We start from the raw sequence: 17,034 nt of genomic DNA on the forward strand, positions 1-17,034 counted from the left end.
AACAGAGGAAAGGTTAAAACTGAGACAAAAAGATAGCCATCAGCATGAAGTTACATTAACTTTGGCAGATTTTGACACTGGTTTAACAAAATCTATTTCAATGACTGCAGCACTGCATGGGTTAGCCTACTACACTAACCATCATGTTAACGAGTAACAGCATTTAAATTTGGTACAATTCATTCATATCGAACATTACATAAACAAGCTTACCTGATCGTATGGGTCCCAAAGGTCCAGAAATGAGATGTGTCCGGTGCAGTACGTTGGTCTACCACCCAATGATCTCCCGGTCAACTATATATTGATGCATTTTCAATCATATTTCCCGGTCAACTATATGTCGATGGCTTTTCAACACATTGGCAATATCGCCCGGTAAACCAAATATCAATGCTTAAATCATAATGATAACTATAGATCAATGTTGTTCCAATGTTGTTGCCATCAACATTAATAACGTCAGGTTTCATCAATATGGTAATGGTGATTCAACATTTATTTTGTTTGTACATTATGTGCTTACATAATTGCAAAAGCGTTCTTGACCGTTATAGAAAGAAGTGGCTGATCTTTAATGTAATATCTACATTGCCCATTATCAGCAACCATTCATCCAATGTTCCAAAGGCACATTCTGTTTACTAATCTGATATCATTTTAAAAAACTAACTTAGAATACATTGGAGAACCCTTTTACAATTATGTAAGCACATAATGTAATCTGAAAACTGCTGCCCTGATTAAAAAAACAATGCAACTGATCTCAGCTGGTATTCTGTCTATAATGGAGTGGAATGGACATTTCTAAGTGACCCCAAACTTTTGACCGGTAGTGTATGTTCTTGACTAAAGCAGTACATTGATTGCTTCCTTTTTAATATTTCTATTGTTTACTGTATGCACTTTATACACCAAGGCAAATTCCAAGCAAGTGTGAACTTGCTCGGCAATAAATCTGATGTGCAAGTTTTAATAAGATGTTCATGGAGTGATGAAATCATGCACTGCACTGAGAAAGATGAACAATAACAGAACTCAATTCTGTTAAATCATTTACAAAAGACATGTTATTTTTAGAACATTCGTTTTATGAAAACAAATATTCATGTAATGGAAATGTAAAAGTATCTAATGCTACCATCCATACTGGTTTAGATTATATGCAAAATATAATTCAATCAATTGTTCATTGTTGCTTATTTATGTGGGGCAATAATCAAAATACCGAAAAAATAAAAAAAAATAAAAATTGGGGTTGCCTCCACATGGCTTTCACAGACCGTTCCCCAATACGTGAAATAGCTACGCTTTTCACAGACAAATGCACTAACATGCATGAGAGGCCGGACCAGCTGTCAGAAAAAAGAACAGAGAAGCTCAGGTTACAACACACACAGAGAGTGTGACTTCATTATCGGCTCTGGACGCCCTTAGTCCACTATATTCTTGTTCGCTGCTATATTAATGTGCTGAATGTCGAGTGCAGCCCCTTTAACCAACACTCACGTTTAAGGGAGAAAAAAAAATGTAAATGTAAAGGGGTAAGCTCAAAATCTAATTTGCACCCCTAGTACCAACACAACTAAAACAAACAGATAAAAGAAAAACATGATACACAAAAAAGTATCAATAGTAGCAAAACATACCTGACACTCAGGAGGCCCTTATGGAGAGACCATCTCACTGCAGGAGCGTCACAACAGTAATCCCATACATATTGACGCTCCACTATTTAATTTCGGGCAGAGCCTGCTCCCTCAATACTCTGCTTAAATATGTATATTATGTCTGTAAAGGACTTGCAACACATTCATTTCATAATTTCACAACGGGTGTCCTAGCATTTAAGGGCTTTACAATATGTTGTCACAATCTGCTACTGCTCTCTCCCAGGACTGGAAACGTCTTCCTTGATCCACTCGAAAACCAGCCTTCTGGTGAATATTACCCTTATAACAGCAAGTGGCAAACATGTTGTGAAAGAGAACAAGGCCACATGTTGACTGACACATGTTGCATCTCACAATTACTGGAATTTGAGCATACGCAGTCTGTGGCCATTGCATGACTTTTAGCCCTCTTTTGGCACAAACAGGCCTCTTGCTCAAATGATTCCAGATTGTGACTCCTTCTGTTGAAGCTTGAGGATCAATTCAAGTAGGTTCATCTGCATTGTCAGCTCCTGAAATAACCCAAAACAGTTGAAGGGCAATGAGTTAGGACACACATCGCCATCTGCTGGGCATTTGTCTGCATCACAAGGAGCTGATGCTATTGCTACCTAGTCTCACTTGCCAGACCTATTTCCACAGCGCTGTGGAGTAGATGCTACCCTGTTATTTGTGGTGTTAGTATGCATTTAACTACAGTGAGTAGACAGGTGGAGACGTTTACCTGAGGATTAGTGGTGATATAAAATCCGGGGACTCCTGCTTTCTCCAAGGTGTTTTGCTGGTCTATCACCTTTTGATCCATTTCTGCTACAATCTTCTTATCCATCATTCTTTGTTCCTCTCGCACACGAATTTCCAGAGCCTAATAGCACAACACACAACTATTAGTTAACCGAAAAAAATCATCATCAGCCCTTGTAGTTATCAGAGGTAATGGGATTTCAATGCCTTACCTCTTGCTCCGCTTGTTGGTTAGATTTGAGAAGCGCGAGGTTGTGAGACTTGCATGACTGCAAGGCATCTTTGTGTTTACGTACAAGATCTTGTTTGAGTGCTACACACAATAAGAATAATCAGTCAGTCAAGCATCACACTGACATTTGCACTTAAAACCTCACACTGAGGGTCTGTATCAAGAAGCAGGTTTGGTACTTGATATATTTCTAGATTTGAGGAGATTTCTGGTTTTAAATCAGCAATGATCCAGGTAACAGCCACGGGCTAGCTACTTGGAACAGGCCCTATTAGTTATTGCATGTTTTCCGAGAAACGGAGCAGAGCACCAACCTTGGTGTTCACAGTGCAGCTTTTGCCTCTGGTTGTACAGATTTTTCTCTGTGAGATGCTGAATATCCAGAAGTCCCTGCACAATCTCATAGACCGTCCCATCTATGAGTGCTAGAGCCAGGTCACCCAGCGTGCTGTAGGACAGGCGCTGCTGGAAGGAGCTAAACATGGAGGAGAAAAAAAACCCCCAAAACAAACAATCATTAAGATGCTGTTTTAAATCGCCCTACAGCTCAAACCGATTACCACAACTCTGGATTCCGTGAAGGAAGTCTCCCCTGATGGTAACATTATTACCTTGGTAAATCTTTGACTAAGGTTTGCAGTTCAGATAACAGGTAGTAATGTCTTTCTTGATGTTTTGTAGAATCGCCGTCAGTGACTGCAGGATAACTCTCCATCTCCTTAAGTGGAAATATGAACACAGCAAAGGGACGTTGGTCAACACATTCAGCTAAGCTAGCTGAAAGTGCCAGGATAATGTTAACTATTTCATAGTTTAAAGTTCCCAGAAACCAGATACGTTGGTTATTTAGTGGAGACTACCCTGCATCGAATGACGTTCGTAAGTTAACAAAACGCGGTTAAAGTTACTAAACCAACTCGCCTGGAAGAAAGTGGATAGTTTCTTTTAGCTAGCTATGTATTTATTAACTCCCATTCGAACCATGGATGTATTAAGAGAACAAATAGGACCCCGGCTCGCGAATTTTTTTTGTTGCAGGACGGTAGAGGAAGAACCCGCCCTACTCTCCCTCTGAATGGCTAGTACTCGTTGCCTGCTCTGGTGGGATTGGTTATGTTTAGGCAAGAGGAGTGGGATTGGTTATGGTTAGGGTAAGAATGCCAGGGTTAGCCAATCAGGGATGAGTTCTGTAATGAATATTCATGAGTCTTCCCCTACCATCCTGCAAAAAAACAAACTCTCCCCCGGGCCCGGGTCAAGCTGGCTGTCAAGATGCCTGTCTGTAATGGCGCGTGCAGTAGCTCAATGTGTGCGCCAGGGGGCGCATTGTATCACAGAAGAGACGCTCCTGAGGACCTGATTCAGGTATGATAACACATTTACGGGTATTATAAATTAGCACGACAGCGTATCTAAAAAGAAGGCAAAAACGCCAATTAGTACAAACAGAGATTGTGAACGATGTCAGATATGAAAACAAATGATCTCTAAGTGTTGTTGTGACTGCAGGTTATTCGATCACGTTTATTTGTAGAATGGACATTTCTGATAGGTCATTCATTTAGCTCGTTTAAAAGAAGACCTGCTATAAGACTGACAACGCCAGAACACAGTACGGTTTCCCAGCCTGTGGTCCACTGTGTGGTCCACCAACCTACTGGACTGACTGGGCTGCATGATGCGCGCCTGTGTCGCGCGCTACTGGTGGGCTGTGCTCCGTCACGCGCCGAAGGTGCCATGAAATGAAGAAAACTCACTTGCGGAGGGAAGGAGCACTATTTATAAGAGCGTGTATGGGAACATAGGAGAAATTGGATTAATAGCTTAGGCTTAGGCCTACTCGACTAAACATGGCTAAAAACACATCTCTTTATTTTAGAATTGTCGAGGGCAGGAACCTCCCGGCCAAAGACGTGTAAGTAGCCTAATTTCTGAATGGCATGTGCTTCTTGTGCTCAAGCGTTATCTCTTGGAATATATATAGCATACAGCCTCAGCATTGTTTAATAGCTACTTATCAGGTAATTGGAAAAGAGAAAAGTTTAGCCTACATTTGAAACGCCAATTTCTGGTAAATTGTCTCCTGTAAATTAGGCTAACTGAAGGAATTAGAGGAGCTGGTCTGTCTTCTCGAATTGACCTCAGCTTAAAGACAACTGTAAATTAAATTAAGCTTACCACCAGGCAAATTGACCGTGCTAATATCTCTAATACTGTCATATCTTTTTTTTTTTCTTGTCATCTTAAGCTCCGGAACCAGCGATCCATACTGTATTGTAAAAGTTGACAATGAAGTTGTGGCCAGGTGAGTTCTCTCCGATTATAAATGAAGATCTGCATAATATGCGCAGGAAAAGTATCCTGTATTATGTGGAGCTATAGCTGGAGACTATCTATTGCAGAGCATAAGTGCTCATATTTGTCATCACAGTTGGGATATTTGCAGTAATTAGTTTTCTGGCTGAGCGCCCGCAACTCTGCACACGTAAACCCGGGTGGAGTGTGTATGATCGGATGGTGGTGCACACAGCGTGTCTCCTCCAAAACAGAGAACCTGATACTGGTCTGGCCTTTAAAACACCCGCATGGTAACCATGGAGAGGGTGCATCAATTATTGCAGGGAGATCCTAGTGTAGGCTAAGCAAGGGGAATGCTGGGAGCTGGTTCAGAGGTGTTCTCAGGTTGTGCAAGAATAGAGATGATTAAGTATTCAAATAAAAATAAATAAAAGTCAATTCTCAATCGCAGCTTGTAAGAAAACAGTGTTTGTTGTGTGCAAGAACATGGGAAGACTCTATTGTTCCATCTGGCACATACTGCAGACGCTTACACTAATTATCTGGTACTTGTAGTGTTACTGGCCAACTGACTCCTCAAGTGTGATCTTCATGGATGATGTGGCTAGTAGATGGTGGTGGGAAATACACGGTACAGTACACTCTTAGAAAATGAAAGGTTTATTATAACCGTATAGGATTCTTAGATCCCTAGGGCTATTCTTTGAAATATTTTGAACCTTTTAACAATATGATACATGATTGGTATTGATGCTAAAATATTACTTTTGATTGCTTTCTTTAAGAAATAAATAAAGCTGTTTTTCTATAAACTCTTTTTTTAATTTAGGTGGTCCACAATTGGCAAAATTATAATCTAAATCAGGAACTACTGACGTTTTTGTTTTTAATACTTGGTGTTATATTTTTCAATCCATATCCAAATGGTATCAAGGTTCCATACACAGCCCCGCTTGTCGACATAAGATAACTTATTTTGGCTTTAATATCCCTTTATACAATGATATATCCAGAAAGCATACTGAACCCACCTTGAGCGTGCTGTAGTTTTTAGGCAGGACATTTTAACTTCCTCACCTTTTCACCATGTGATCCCCTTAAAATAAAGCAATGCCAGTTTGTGGCGTTGCATATGTCGCTAAATTGTAAGCAAATTACCCAAAGAGGGATTTCTCAAATTGTTTAAAGGGAATAATGTTAAGGACCCAAACAAGTAGACGATCCAGTACATCACAAAACTGCAAACATTTAGATAAAAGTCAGAAAAAGCAGACCTATGCTTTTTTTCCTTCTTTCCTCTGCCAATAATCATCTTGAGATCCCTTGGAGGGATTCCAAGCCCCCGTATATTTAGTAGGGGTGTGCAAAAAAATCGATTAATGTTCGAATCGCGATTCATATATATATTTTTTTAAATGTTCTAAAAGTTTTTTTTAATTGTATATCTACTGCAATCACATGGGAAAAGTAACTACATTTACATACTGTGAATCGTTTTTGAATCGAATTTTCTGAATCGTGCACCCCTAATATTTAGCACATTCCTGGAAAAAGCATATCATCTGTCTACCCTCAAGTACACTTACAAAATAGTTAAGTAAGGGCTTTTGCAGTATAAGCCACACTTACAATGATATCTGATTACTGTGGTCTCTACTGTCGCATACGCTCTTGTGATGTTTCTGCGTAAGGTCTGATTAGCAAGCATGTGTGACTTCTCTTTTCAGGACTGCCACAGTGTGGAAGAACCTCAGTCCTTTCTGGGGTGAGGAGTACACACTGCACCTCCCGATGGGCTTCCACTCTCTCTCCTTTCATGTGATGGACGAGGACACGATTGGGTAACACTGTCATCCAAAGCCGTACCAAAATGAATCCATATTCTTGACTGACGGAGTTTGCCAGTTGATTTATGGTCCTCCGAGCCATGACTGTTTGCTTAAACTTGCCTCATGAGTAAGCCAACGTAGATCTCATGTAAAGTCTAAATGTTTTGGTGGGGGGGAAAAAAACTCCAAGCTTTGAATAAACAAACATCATTCGGCCGACGGTCGCCCAGATTGAGTGATTCAATTGTTTTTCTCTCCTCTTCTCGTGACCACCAGTACTCTAATCAGCCTGTCCTTGAATTCACCTCATTTAACCCTGGCAAGATCAAACAACTTGGAAAGTATTTTCAATAGCTTCTATCAAATAATCTCTTTTTTTCTCTCTTTTTTTCTACAGCTATGATGATGTTATTGGAAAGATAACTCTAAGCAAAGAAGCCATTGGCTCTCAAGCTAAAGGTATGGCTGAACAAATCTGTTGCAGGATGGGTGCATGACCAAAGCTCATAGGTTAAACACACATGGCTTTACAAGGCCGGGTCAAAGGTCTGAGAGACTGAGGAGACGTGTGCCCTTTTTTAGACGGAGACTCTGGGAATGTTTCTCAGCGCTCTCTCACACATTTCATTTGATTTGCTTACATTTACGTAAGAGTTGAGTTGTGCAAACGCGCGAGCAAAGAAATCAGCCGTCACACTGATACACGTGTAATGATGGCTCTCCTGGTGCTTTACAAACTAACCTTTTCGGCAACATCGACCAAAGCATTTCATGTCTGTCTCTTCTTACAGAGGCTTTCACATTCAAGATATTGGTCACACTGTTTACCTCAGCATGAACCCTAGCACTTTCTGCACTGTCTTGGCTAGACGTACGGCATTTAAAATACGGTATGTCGTGATGAAGTTGCCATTTTATTTAATTGCTCAAAGTGTTTACAGGGGTATGTTTGCTGCATACTGATGCGTCTCTCCTGAGAGCCACCTGGCGTGGCCTTCGCTCGTGTGATTCATTGCTACGTGGTGGAACTCTGAGTCAGTTACTCCCTCGCAGGAATATTCTCACAGCGTTGCCTTGACATTGTATCCTCGCTTATGTGTGATTTTTCTGAAATGATAAAACACATTGAATGTGGCATGACTGACAAAACAATATTACATAATTTCTTTTTTCAGACTATCAAGGACTATATTTTTTTATTTACTGTGCATGCCTTCACCTTGTGTTATACTCGCCGGCATCATAGACATTTTTGCACAACACTTGCTATATTAAAATTTGTACTTACTCAAATGCATATAGATGATCAATTAGTTATTTAATTAGACAAAAAAGTAGTAAAAAATGCCCAAGGTGAAGTTATGAAATTGCTTCTTTTCCACCATCAACACTCCAAATCCTAAAACTACTCTTATTGAATAAGAGAAAGAAAAGATAAAAATCCTCAAAACTTAGAAGCTGGAGCTAGGGAATGCTTTTCTTTTTGTGTTGCTTCAATGCTTAATTGATTATCAAAACAGTTAAAAGTTGACTGATTATTTTTCTGCAGATCAACTGATTGATTGATCGGCTAAAAGTGTCACCTCTGAATTCGTTTCTGCTCCAGGATCTCTCAAATTGATCTTGTTCAACTCTCTGGCTTGCGTCCTTAGTTTCCGGGTTTGTTATCCTCTCTTAATGCTTGATGCTTGACAGGAGAGTTGTTTTAATGATTAATGTCTCCGTGGTCAGGACTAGATTGCTGGCTGAACCTGACGAGGGTCAACCCTGATGAAGAAGTCCAGGGAGAGATCCATCTGAGTCTGGAGCTGCTGAAAGTCACAGAGAAGATCAGCCTGCGATGTCAAGTCATCGAAGCCAGGTAACGTCGTTGTGAGCTTTAAATCCTGCTGCTGCCACTGCTGGGAGGAAAATGAGCTCATATACAAATAACAAGGGACATCAGAGTAAGCAGGCTAGGTGGACTCTAGAGACAGTGTACATGTAGTTTTTAGAGGATTAAACTGGTCATCAGTCAGAAGTCACATTACTGTAGCCGAAACCCGGCAGTGTATCATCGCTCTTTCTGTGCTGAAATCTTATCCCCATCACCCCGCAGGCCTCCACACTCCCCTATCTGAGTCATACTGCCACTATCACACCACTCACTACCCCATCTGTGCGTCCCAGGCTACAATCTCTTCCTCACAGGCAGGGCACTAATGAGCGTGTCAATCAGGGCTCGACACTGTGTTATTCAAACATGCATCGGAGGAATGTGAATCAAGCTTGAAGGAATAAGGTCAAGTGGAAAGGAGTGGTTTTTTTGGGGGGTTTTGTGCTGTTTTTTCCCCAACTAATTTCATTTGCAGAACAGGTAATCTGAGTTTGTTGAGCATTTTGAGTGTATTGATCAGTTGTGTTGTCTTTTGGTCTGATCGATACCCATAGAGACTTGGCTCCGAGAGACATTTCTGGAACCTCTGATCCATTTACAAGAGTTATTTTCAACAACCACAGTGCAGAGACCTCGGTGAGCTCTATGTGCGTGCATGTGTATAGTATGCATTGGTTTTAGTGGAGCCAGAAGTACATGTTCTGCCATTAAGGAATTGATGTTCAGGGTTCCCCCAAGTGTATTGCAAGCCTGGTGGCCCACCGGGCCTAAGTCTCTGGGAATCATTTTTTAAATGTATTTGTAATATATTTTTGAAACTACAGTTACAGTGGAGCTGAGATGTACTCATACTGTATTTTCAAATCTTAATGTAGCCACTTGCCACCGGGCTGAACAGCTTTTTCTGGGGGGGAATCCTGATGTTTGTTTGATTGTCTGTCATTTTATTTTATATAACTGTACACGTACATGTAAGGTTTTAGGGTTTCCTAACACCCCAACCTGCTGGGTTTTTAGATTATCAAGAAGACCCGTTTCCCTCACTGGGCAGAGACCCTGGAGCTGGAGCTAGATCCAGAGGAGCTGAGTGAGGAGGGGACTGTCACTGTGGAGGTCTGGGACTGGGACATGGTGGGCAAGAATGACTTTCTTGGAAAGGTAACAATGCTATAATATTGCTGATTTCCTAGATTTCACATTTTATCTCTACAAAATAGGCTTCACATGGAAGTGCAGTATTTCCCAGCATAAAATGTAAAAAGTTGAAAGATATGTAATGATATTGTATACTTTTGTTTGTTCTACCTTTCCACAGGTGGAAATCCCTTTTGCTTGTTTGCACAAGACACCTCCGTTAGAGGGCTGGTTCCGTTTGCTTCCCCTGGGAAACAATGAGGTTGATGCTGGGTGAGGATTATAGGTGTGCTTGTTTGTCCAATGTGGCGACTTTGTGTGTTTGTATAACTGAGTCAAGCATTGTTCTTTATCAATTTTTTAATACTCAAGTTAAGCAGCAATCTCAGTCTTTTAAAATGCACTCAAGCAAAGTATTTGTTATCGTCCATACTCCATGCTTTTTAATGAACATTCACAGGATGCAGCCAGGTCTCTTACTGCTTCTGTTAGTGGAGATAATTTTGGAACAAAGAGAGCTGAGTGAAACGCCAAAGGATATTGTTTATTTGGAAATGAGTCAAACTGACAGTCTGAATATCATGGGAAAAGATATCCCCTCTGGGACTATATGTTTTGACAGTTTTCTTATTTCTAGCAACGTCATTCATCCATTGGTAAGTCTGTTATAATATTATTTGGTATTATCCGGGTTTCACCGTACAAAAATATAGACGTTTCTGTAGATCATTTAAAAACTGGGAAATATATGCAACTATACTAAAACAGTCTAATTACTTTCAGCGGATTTCATACACTTCCTACAGTCCTATGCAAAAACAGTGCAAATGACATTGCAATTTTTAAACAAAGCAACAGAAAATCAAGTGTCCTTGGTGGGCCTCACTTGCAGAAAAACAAAGTAACCCGGAGCTCATTTGTTTGAAAAATTCATCTTTTTCACATACTATTCTGGTTGTTTTTTATAGACACGTTTACAAGTTACACGTTTTTTAAATGAGAGCTTACCTCACAATAACAACAACGTGTGCAGAAAATATCCTTTTTTTTCATTTTTCCTCTGTTGCCAGTGGCAAGCTGGGGGCGCTGCGTCTGAAGGTGCGTTTGGTGGAGGACCGGATCTTGCCGTCTGTGTACTATCAGCCACTCATTCACCTTCTGGTGGAGTCAGTCATCTCCCCGACAGAGGTCAGCATCTTCTGTACTGAAAAGCATTTAAACTCATTAATTCATTAATTCTGTGTTGGCTTTTTCGACGAAAAACTACTCTTTGCCCATGTAAGCAGTAGGGCTGCTTGATTATGAAGAAAAAAAAACTGAAAACACAGAGAACTGTAAAATATGTCTTAATACTTTTCTTTTTTTGAACATTCTTTCTTCATTCAGAACACAAGACAAAATAAGCGTTGAAAAATGTAATGTGCAAAATAGTCGGTTTTTTTTCTCTCGATTACTCTGTTTTTGTGATCATTAACATTCTGATTAATTGCACGGCCCTAGTCAGCAGCATGTGATGTGTGAGTCCTCTTCCCACCAGGTGGAGGATAGCAGTGCTCTGACCATGCTGGAGGAGGTGAACACGGTTGAGAGCCGGCAGGATGTGGCGATGACCCTGGTGAAGATCTACCTGGGCCAGGGCCTGGTGGTGCCATTCCTGGATTACCTTAACACTCGGGAAGTCAACCACACCAGTAAGACTGAAGGAACAACATCATCATTGTCAGTCAGAGCCATTACTAAGTAGCCTGGTCCTACCAGACTCTGGTACATTTCATTTGTATAGGGAGTCTGGCCACTCTCCATTGACAAGTGTTAACTTCCTTGAAGGCGGGTACTCTGTTGAAGTTTAAAACTATTGGATCTGCCCAGAGCCACTCTGGATCTGCCATAACCAATCGCTAACGTTTGGTCGTGACGTCGGCTTAGCATTGCTAGCGTTCGCCTTAGCCAACTCCTTCACAAATGGCTTCGCTCGCATCTTTCTCAGCCGCCATTACGGAACTACAACTCAAACTAGCGCACGACCTCACTCTGTTCGTTGATTGGACCGGTAAAGATTTGGCCGGAGAAAAGCCCGCGAATATACCGCAAACCCAGACGGCGTACTGAAAGAAAATGAAAATTGAGCGGAAGTACGTAGGAGGGCGGAGCCAGGCTAGTTAAAGGGCAGGGTTCAATATTCAACGTTACTTGCCCGAAGTAAATTTTTTCTGGCCCCTATACAAATAATTTTTTTTGTTAGGGGTTATCAAATAACGACAAAGACCCAAGTAAATTGTTATATTTGATCTTTATTTACAATGTATAAACACATCATGGACAGTGTCATAGATGAGTTAAAGTTCCTACTGCAAGTGGAGAATATTACAAAAAATAAAAATAAAAAACTATCAAATCTGATTGCAATAATTATCTTACTGCAGAGACAGTGGTTTCTATCTGTAATTAGCTGCCATGCCATGCAAGCAAGATGCTGCTTGCTTTTATCGCAAGAGAACGATAAAGTAATTTCTGATGATGACGATGATTGGAAAAAAAATTATATGAGAAGAAGGATTGATAATGATAATGATATTTTTGGCGTTTTACTTGACCTGGGCCATCGGGCAACCCTTATTGATGAACCCCGAAGTGTAACGTTTAGCTTTCAGCTTAGATAGCCAACTCATAATTTAACAAAGACGAAGTTTACAGTCTGCATTTCGTGGCTACATTGTATTTATTATGTATTCTTGTCTGCCAGAGAAGTAACATTTTATGTTTTTGCAACATTAGTGCCTACATATTTTTGCTCAAAACATTTCACATGCAACAACTGGGATTACACAATATGAAGTGTGCGTAAAACCTAAGTTTATCTCTGTTAGTCAGTGTTTGTATTAGTCAGAGTTTGTGACGTTCCAGGTTACTGTTATTGCTCCACTCTCCAGAAACCTTCTGAGGGGCTGCTTCTATTTAAACTCTGAACTGACATCAAGGTCTCTGAAGATTCATGTTCTGTGTGTGGGCAGTTCAAGTGTTCCAGCACTATATTTACTTCCCTGATGCCAATTATTTACTCACCCAACGGGCTTTTTATGGCTTCTCTGTGGTCTGTATTAGTCATGTACTTTGCCTCCGCACCACATCCCCATTGCTAATTCACACAGAGTTGTGCTCTGGTCTTTGGGTTCTGTTTAGTTGGTGTAGTTTGAGATAATAAGCATAGGGCCTAGGTTTCCATAGCAACTCCACATGATCTGAAAGGTAACTGCTTGATCAGGAATAGATGGCACAAACAGCCAGACATTAAAGTTGGAGAAAAAAAAAGAAAGTAATGTACTGTACACCCACTGGGCAGCCAACCCAAATAGATGTCACAGTTTCACAACTGTGGGCCCTCAGAAGGATATAATCAAAATATTGTACCTGGCAACCCATTCCTGTCACCTGTAGATGTTTTAGTATGGCCACCTTGAAGGATTTAAGTAAAGTTGCAGCAAGATCAGTCTGCCCTCAGTTGTGACGCTGGGCTCTGTGTTTCTAAAGCAGATAATTTTTTGGCTGATAAACACAATCAAAAAACAAGAACACGCCAGGCCTAACGCTTGAATTGAAGGCAGAAACAGACAAAGAAGACAAATTTAATGAAGCACTGTCAGAGATTTTCATCAAGCATGATTATGTGCCTGATGACCCTCCTCTGTGAAATCTTAAATGTTGCTTCATTACTCTCATTGGGAGCTTTTAATAGAGTGGTGGGATCCTTTCTCTGTTTCTGCGCTCCGATACACATCAAACTCAGGATCTTTTTTTAGGCATTTTTTAGAGCATTGACAGACAGAGAGAAGACAATGAGAAATGACATGCAGCAAACTAGAGACGTTGTGGTTCATGGTCAGCGCCAGTGTTGTTTTTTTTCATTTATTTTTGTATTATCTAAAACTATGTGGACACGTTAAGTTAAAGCTATAGTGCGTAGTTTCTGTCGCCCCCATGAGGAATTCAAAGTAATGACAACAAGACTGTCGGCGCATCCACATGACGCAAGCCTTTGGTGATCACGCACCACCCCCGCCCCTCCTCCACACAGTTGCTAATAGTGTTTAACTTGAAAACGCATCACTCGAGCTTCTGCGCACGAAAGTCGCCGGGCGACAACATTTTGTAATCATAGTCGTACTGAGAAATACAGAGTTTTGTTGAGCTGATAGGCCACCGTATGATAGGCTTCATTAGCTTTGTATCAACTCATTTGGCAATGGCTTGAATGTAACGGATGTTCAGTTATATAAAATAGTTGCATACTATTGCTTTAAATTATGTTATTATTTACTATAAAACTAATCCATCTATTTTTTGTTTTACTCTCATAGCTGATCCAAACACTTTATTTCGCTCCAACTCACTTTCCTCCAAGGCCATGGAACAGTTCATGAAGGTGCGTTGACATTTCTGTTTTTATACTCCTGTTTTATCAGGAATTGAAATGATTTCTAATCCTTTTTGTCAATCTTCCTGAATGGTCCCTTATCTCTATTTAATACACACTGAGTTAGTTAAATGTCGGCATCATACTGTAACTTGTTTACTCTTTGTACTATGCATATTTACACATAAAAAAAAAAAAGAGTCCCTGTAGCAAAGATGCAAATGAGATGTCCTCAACATATGGTTTTGTTTTGCTGTCAGGCTGTTGGCATGCTGTATCTGCATGAGGTGCTGAAGCCCGTCATCAACCGCATCTTTGATGAGAAGAAGTATATTGAGCTGGACCCATGTAAGATCGACCTGAACCGCACAAGGTAAAACAGACCTAAACCGTTTCAGGTTCATACTTGTATTTTGGGTTTCTACTAGAACATGTTTTCATGCTTTAATTTTCAAAAAACTGATTATTCTTATTGTCTGTCTAAATATACAGTATATGTATTCATCATCTGAAATGCTCTGTTTTAGCGTCCTGTCTCTTTAAACCCCTCTCCCGAAAAAGCCCAGTCTGCTTTGATTGGTCAGCGTTTTTGGGTCTTCCACAGCTTCACTCTCATTGCACTCTCATTGCGCTGTCTCACTGTCATTGCAGCCGGGGAATGACTGTAACAGCACTGTAGCAGGACTTTCTACCTATTTATATTGTATAGCTGTGACATCACAACTGTACGGAAGTCCTGACGGCTCGTTTTTACTTGAAATATGTTAGGTCCATATGTGTTTGTGTTATGTCGTGAATGTCAGAATGAACTGCTACCTCCTCTGTCAGCTCTAGCCACTGAAAAGAAATAAGCGGAGAAATCAGGCCAATTACAAAAGCTGGTCAGTCTGACATCATGTTGCCTGAGCTCATTACTATTCATGAGCTTGCCTAGTTGCGCTGGGTAAAGGGTGCTGATAGCCAGGCTCTTATTGGCTAGCTGTTAGCCAATCAGAGTCAAGCAGCTTAGCTCGTTGAATATTAATGAGAACTGGCACAAATTGAGCTGAGTCTTCCTGCAGGCTTTCTATACCACGCTAGAATGGCTGGAAACAAGGTAACCTAGGCATTTTATCCACAAAGAATGTTACAGAGTCCATGGTAGAACTTCAGACATTACCACAAAGTAATGAAATATGTGTGGCAGGGCTCCTTTAAAGTCACAGTTTCTGAATACGGGCTGTGGGCATTTCTCTGTGAATTGAGTTTTGATACTTTCACAGTAGAGCTGAAACGATTATTTTCATAGTCGATTAATCTGTTGATTATTTTCTCGACTAATCGATTAGTTGTTTGGTCTATAAAATGTCAGAAAATGGTAAAAAACTATTTTTTTTACCATTTTGTATAAAACTCATGTTTGGTCCACAACTCAAAGATATTCAGTTAACTGTCATAGAGGAGTAAAGAAAGTAGAAAATATGACTGGAATGAGCTGGAATTGGAGAAGTTTTACTTTTCTTTCTTAAAAAATTTCTCAAAACGATTAATCGATTATCAAAATAGTTTGTTGATTAATTGAATATTTGACAACTAAAAGATTAATCGATTAATCTTTGCAGCTCTGTTTCACAGTTTTTAACAAAGCCCCTTGGTCTGCTTTAAAAAAGAAAAGAAAAAAAAGACATGGAAATCTCACTTTATACGATATGGGACTTTTGAGCCACAAATGACAAGTGGGAGTTGTAGTTCACAATGTATGTGTTAAAATGGTCAAATGGAAAAGCCGCCACAGGAGACTGCTCACTTCTTTTACACTTTACCCTTGAGAGAAAGACATCAATGTGAGAAAATGAAAAGAAAAGGAATTTAAAAAGGGGGAAGGCTGTTGCTTGGCAACTGCTATGAATCCCCTGAGAGGTCTATCTCTGACATGGAGGGAGATGGAGGATCTAATGTGCTTAATGTCTGCAGTAGATATGCCTGCCATCACCTTGTTTGTTGTCTCCACTCCCTGCATATATATGTATGTATGTATATATATATATATATATATATATATATGTATATATATATATATATATATATATATATATATATATATATATATATATATATATATGTATATATATATATCTTCAATTCAGAACTCAATCTCATAGCATGCTCTTACATGTAATGCCCTAATCAGGAAGATAGATGTTATCAGTTTTATTATAAGAGGCATTAAAAACTATCCACAATACAGGGTGCTTTGTCTTAGAATTGTGTATACTCTGTAGTTTTCTGACACAGGGATTTAGTCATTAACAATATCTTTCTTTTTCTCTGAAGGCGAATTTCATTTAAGGGTGCAGTGTCAGAGGCAGAGGTGCGGGACAGCAGTGTGGAGATGCTGCAGAGCTACTTAACCAGCATCATTGAATCAATTGTGGGCTCAGTCGATCAGTGTCCTCCTGTGATGAGAGTGGCCTTCAAGCAGCTACACAAGAGAGTAGAGGAGCAATTTTCTGAACCTGAGAACGAGGTCAGTCTAGAGCAAAACACACAGAAGTAAAACACCTTTTCAGTGCATTTTGATACATCTGCAATGTGTGTGTTTTTAGAGTTTTTAAAATGTGTACATTACCATCACATGTTTTATATTCAGCTACATCTGTGTACTTCATTTCTACAGGATGTGAAGTATCTGGCCATCAGTGGATTCTTTTTCTTGCGTTTTTTTGCTCCTGCAATCCTCACACCTAAACTGTTCCAGCTGAGGGATCAGCACGCTGATACGCGTACAAGCAGAACGCTGCTACTGCTGGCAAAGGTACGATTCACAACGCAGACATACGCACAGACACTGCTAAGAA

The 17,034-nt window shown here is 40.1% G+C and overlaps 2 protein-coding genes across 3 annotated transcripts in view; one reads left to right on the forward strand and one right to left on the reverse strand.

The window, feature by feature from the left end:
• Nucleotides 1–959: 959 nt before the first annotated feature.
• dgcr6 (DiGeorge syndrome critical region gene 6) lies at nucleotides 960–3,652 on the reverse strand. The gene is made up of 5 exons (XM_078250138.1): nucleotides 3,261–3,652; nucleotides 2,964–3,124; nucleotides 2,630–2,730; nucleotides 2,398–2,538; nucleotides 960–2,185 (listed from the first exon to the last, which is right to left on the reverse strand). Exons 1-5 carry the CDS (start codon nucleotides 3,362–3,364, stop codon nucleotides 2,108–2,110), a joined length of 585 nt encoding a protein of 194 aa, XP_078106264.1. The 5' UTR covers nucleotides 3,365–3,652; the 3' UTR covers nucleotides 960–2,107.
• A 530-nt stretch (nucleotides 3,653–4,182) lies between these two features.
• The window catches only part of rasal1a (RAS protein activator like 1a (GAP1 like)), a 20,684-nt gene continuing 7,832 nt past the window's right edge, over nucleotides 4,183–17,034 (forward strand). The window contains exons 1-14 of one of the 2 annotated variants that reach the window (XM_078250120.1): nucleotides 4,183–4,564; nucleotides 4,898–4,954; nucleotides 6,675–6,788; nucleotides 7,174–7,235; nucleotides 8,508–8,637; nucleotides 9,207–9,288; nucleotides 9,670–9,810; nucleotides 9,968–10,059; nucleotides 10,857–10,974; nucleotides 11,324–11,477; nucleotides 14,142–14,206; nucleotides 14,458–14,570; nucleotides 16,511–16,703; nucleotides 16,854–16,991. In XM_078250120.1, coding sequence (XP_078106246.1) covers nucleotides 4,500–4,564; nucleotides 4,898–4,954; nucleotides 6,675–6,788; nucleotides 7,174–7,235; nucleotides 8,508–8,637; nucleotides 9,207–9,288; nucleotides 9,670–9,810; nucleotides 9,968–10,059; nucleotides 10,857–10,974; nucleotides 11,324–11,477; nucleotides 14,142–14,206; nucleotides 14,458–14,570; nucleotides 16,511–16,703; nucleotides 16,854–16,991 — 1,524 coding nt within the window. In that variant the 5' untranslated portion in view covers nucleotides 4,183–4,499. The other variant, XM_078250121.1, reaches the window with a different exon arrangement.

This window comes from Sander vitreus, chromosome 5, assembly GCF_031162955.1.
Source record: "Sander vitreus isolate 19-12246 chromosome 5, sanVit1, whole genome shotgun sequence".
Taxonomy (NCBI): Eukaryota; Metazoa; Chordata; class Actinopteri; order Perciformes; family Percidae; genus Sander; species Sander vitreus.